The sequence below is a fragment of the Centruroides sculpturatus genome, unplaced genomic scaffold, assembly GCF_000671375.1.
Source record: "Centruroides sculpturatus isolate CEXI.00-Female unplaced genomic scaffold, Cexi_2.0 scaffold6578, whole genome shotgun sequence".
In the NCBI taxonomy this organism is placed as follows: Eukaryota; Metazoa; Arthropoda; class Arachnida; order Scorpiones; family Buthidae; genus Centruroides; species Centruroides sculpturatus.
In genome coordinates this window covers 1-2,836 of record NW_019390670.1, presented here as the reverse complement: position 1 = coordinate 2,836, position 2,836 = coordinate 1, and the positions used below count along the sequence as shown (strand labels likewise).

Sequence of the window (2,836 nt, the reverse complement as noted above, 5' to 3'; positions counted from 1 at the left end):
ATAGGTAAATGTCTCTTCAATCCGAACAAAATTTCGGTAGACTTTCTCACAGCTCTACAGGTTAAAATTCTCCTTTATTGTTTTTCACAGATGCATTTCGGGAAAGTTTAATTTTCCTGCCCATCTTCAGTGCTTAAGATTTCCCACATGTTTCTTCATCTTTTTTACAGTACTTGTACTATCAATTTACAATGTTTTCAAATTTATATAGAAATATCATATTTCTAAGATTATACATTGTCGTGTAAAAGAAAATTTTATTGTATGTTGAACCTTTTTACAGTTTATACAACGTATACTACTCAGTTATTGTTGTGACACTTTTAAAGAAAAACATTTGTGTAGCATAATGGTATGGATTTCGATGTAAAACGCCCTTAAGAGAAAATTGGGAATTATAAATTTAAAAACATTGTAAATTGATAGTACAAGTACTGTAAAAGAGATGAAGAAACATGTGGGAAATCTTAAGCACTGAAGAGGGGCAGGAAAATTAAAATTGCCCGAAATGCATCTGTGAAAAACAATAAAGGAGAATTTTAACCTGTAGAGCTGTGAGAAAGTCTACCGAAATTTTGTTCGGATTGAAGAGACATTTACCTATATAATATTCGACTTCGTCGCTGTGTCTCCTCTAACGAACGTCGAGTGTCTNAAGTTCGTCGTGTAAAGTCACGCGTCGAAGTCCGTAGTTGATAGAGAGTCTGGCCCTTTTTAGAAGGGTCGGAGCTAGTGAATTCGTTGCTGAAAGTTATGCAAAGTTGTTCATCGATGGCCTTGGGGCAAATATAGTTATAGTAGAGTGGCTATTAAGTTGCGCGATCGTCGAAGTCCTTAAGGGACAGGATAATCTGTAACAGAAAAAACACAGATTAGTCGCGCATTAAGACTGGCGTAGAACTGCGCTTGAAAATCGGGAATTTTATAGTCTTTCTCCTCAATTTCCACATTATGATTGATCTTAGTTCTTTTGTCGTGCTTGCCGATTGGTCTCTTTCCTGTAACCCGAGAGAGGTTACGATCGCAAAGAAGGTCCGTTTAGGACGGTCTATCCGACACCAACCGTCGACTCTAACCGGGAGATGTTGATGAAACTTAGATACTTGCGCTCGTAATTTAGCCCGTTATTTCCGTCCTTTTGACATTTTAGAATTTTAACGATCTTGTGCGATATCTCTTTGACCGTCAATACTTCCCCTTTTCTTCTTTCCTAACCTACATCGATTATATATGAGCGTTCCATCTCTCGATTTGACATTTAACACGTGAAATAGTCATCCCTGGGCCCGTTGTTTACATGCGCGATTAGTTGTATTAATAAGTTCATTTTTTCTCTCTCTCACGTAACCTTTTGTTATATTTTAAACATAGAAAATTTCATAATTAACACGATTTCGGAACTGGTCTGAATCCTCACAATATACAAATACAGTACATACATATTTATTTGTATAATCGATAATTTTATTGGAGCACAAAAATGTATGACCATAAAAATCAGAAATTGATTATAGATTCTTGATATTAAAATATATATACATATATTTTATAATTTTCGGTCTGTAGTCATGTTTTCGCTCTGAGGGCAGTGGAAGGACCCTTTTTAATTTACCATCGAAGATCGATGGATGGTGAAAACGGTAGCCTATCGTTCTGAGAAACCGGAATCGAATCTGTTTGACAAACTCTTCAGTAATTTTTCAATCACGTTCTGGCCCAGAATTAAATCTGTCGTAGATAAGAAAATAATGGTTCAGATTAAATTTCCGGCATATTCATTAATAAATTAATATTAATATCTCATCATATAACATCTAATAATCATTAATATCTGCGTTAAATCGAGGTTTATTTAAAAAGACATGGATCATACATACGTATTGATACATAGTCCCATAAATCTGCAAACACATTATACATATGTTAAAATATTACTGTTACAAAGCCATATTTCACATAAAAAAAGTCATTAAACTTTATTTCATTAAAATATACTTTGGAATTTATTTTAGAATATTTTTCAAGTCATAGGAATTGCAAATTTCGCAGCATTTGTTCGTTTCAAATAAAATTTATTTAATCAAAATAGTTAAAAATTTCCCCAAATATTCCGTAATCTTCATGCATACATTTACGGAAGAATGCCCTATAATAGATAATTATTAAATGAAATTTTTTAACGAATATACATAGCATATTTATTTTCATGCAAGGATTAATATTATAAAATATACAGTAGACCCCCATAACACTGTTGATAATTCCGTGTTATATGAATTCCATTTTGTACGAGTCATTAGATTTTACAAGTACGTGTGCCTGGTTGTGAACGGCTCTGGTATTTGTAAAATATAAGTGACTCGTACTTTATGGAAATCATATAACACGGAATTATCAACAGTGTTATAGGTGGGTCTACTGTATAAGTATGTTAAAATACAATATCACACATACCATAAAAACATAATTATCGATTTGTTCCCGAGTTGGATAGTAAACTTCAACAATTTCTAAAAATCTACGAGTAGTTTCTAGTACTTCAATTAGATAATTTTGAAAGCGTAAACCTTTCATTTTATAGGGATCAATGAACCTATAATCACTCTTCAAGACGTCGTGACAATGTAAGGATTTAAGAATCATTTCCATCACTGTAACTCTGAAGAACATTAACTTTTCCATGCAATTTAAATAATTTATAATTATAAACCTGAATATTTAGGAAGAACAGAAATACAATAAAATTTACCCTAATTTCTTCAAATCTTGTTAGTTCTATTCCTTGCAACCCTCTTGAATAATATGATGCGAAATCACGCATTATTTTCGCTTCATA

At 32.6% G+C, this 2,836-nt stretch overlaps 1 protein-coding gene across 2 annotated transcripts; it reads right to left on the bottom strand.

The window, feature by feature from the left end:
- Window positions 1-1,393: 1,393 nt before the first annotated feature.
- Window positions 1,394-2,823, bottom strand: LOC111617504. 2 transcript variants are annotated; one of them, XM_023358785.1, is made up of 3 exons: window positions 2,750-2,823; window positions 2,455-2,673; window positions 1,394-1,728 (listed from the first exon to the last, which is right to left on the bottom strand). In XM_023358785.1, the coding sequence occupies exons 1-3, from the start codon at window positions 2,819-2,821 to the stop codon at window positions 1,723-1,725; spliced, it is 297 nt and encodes a 98-aa protein (XP_023214553.1). In that variant the 5' UTR covers window positions 2,822-2,823; the 3' UTR covers window positions 1,394-1,722. The 2 variants fall into 2 exon arrangements, with proteins under 2 accessions (XP_023214553.1, XP_023214552.1); XM_023358784.1 differs by lacking the exon at window positions 1,394-1,728 and adding an exon at window positions 2,048-2,146.
- Between the last annotated feature and the right edge of the window lie 13 nt (window positions 2,824-2,836).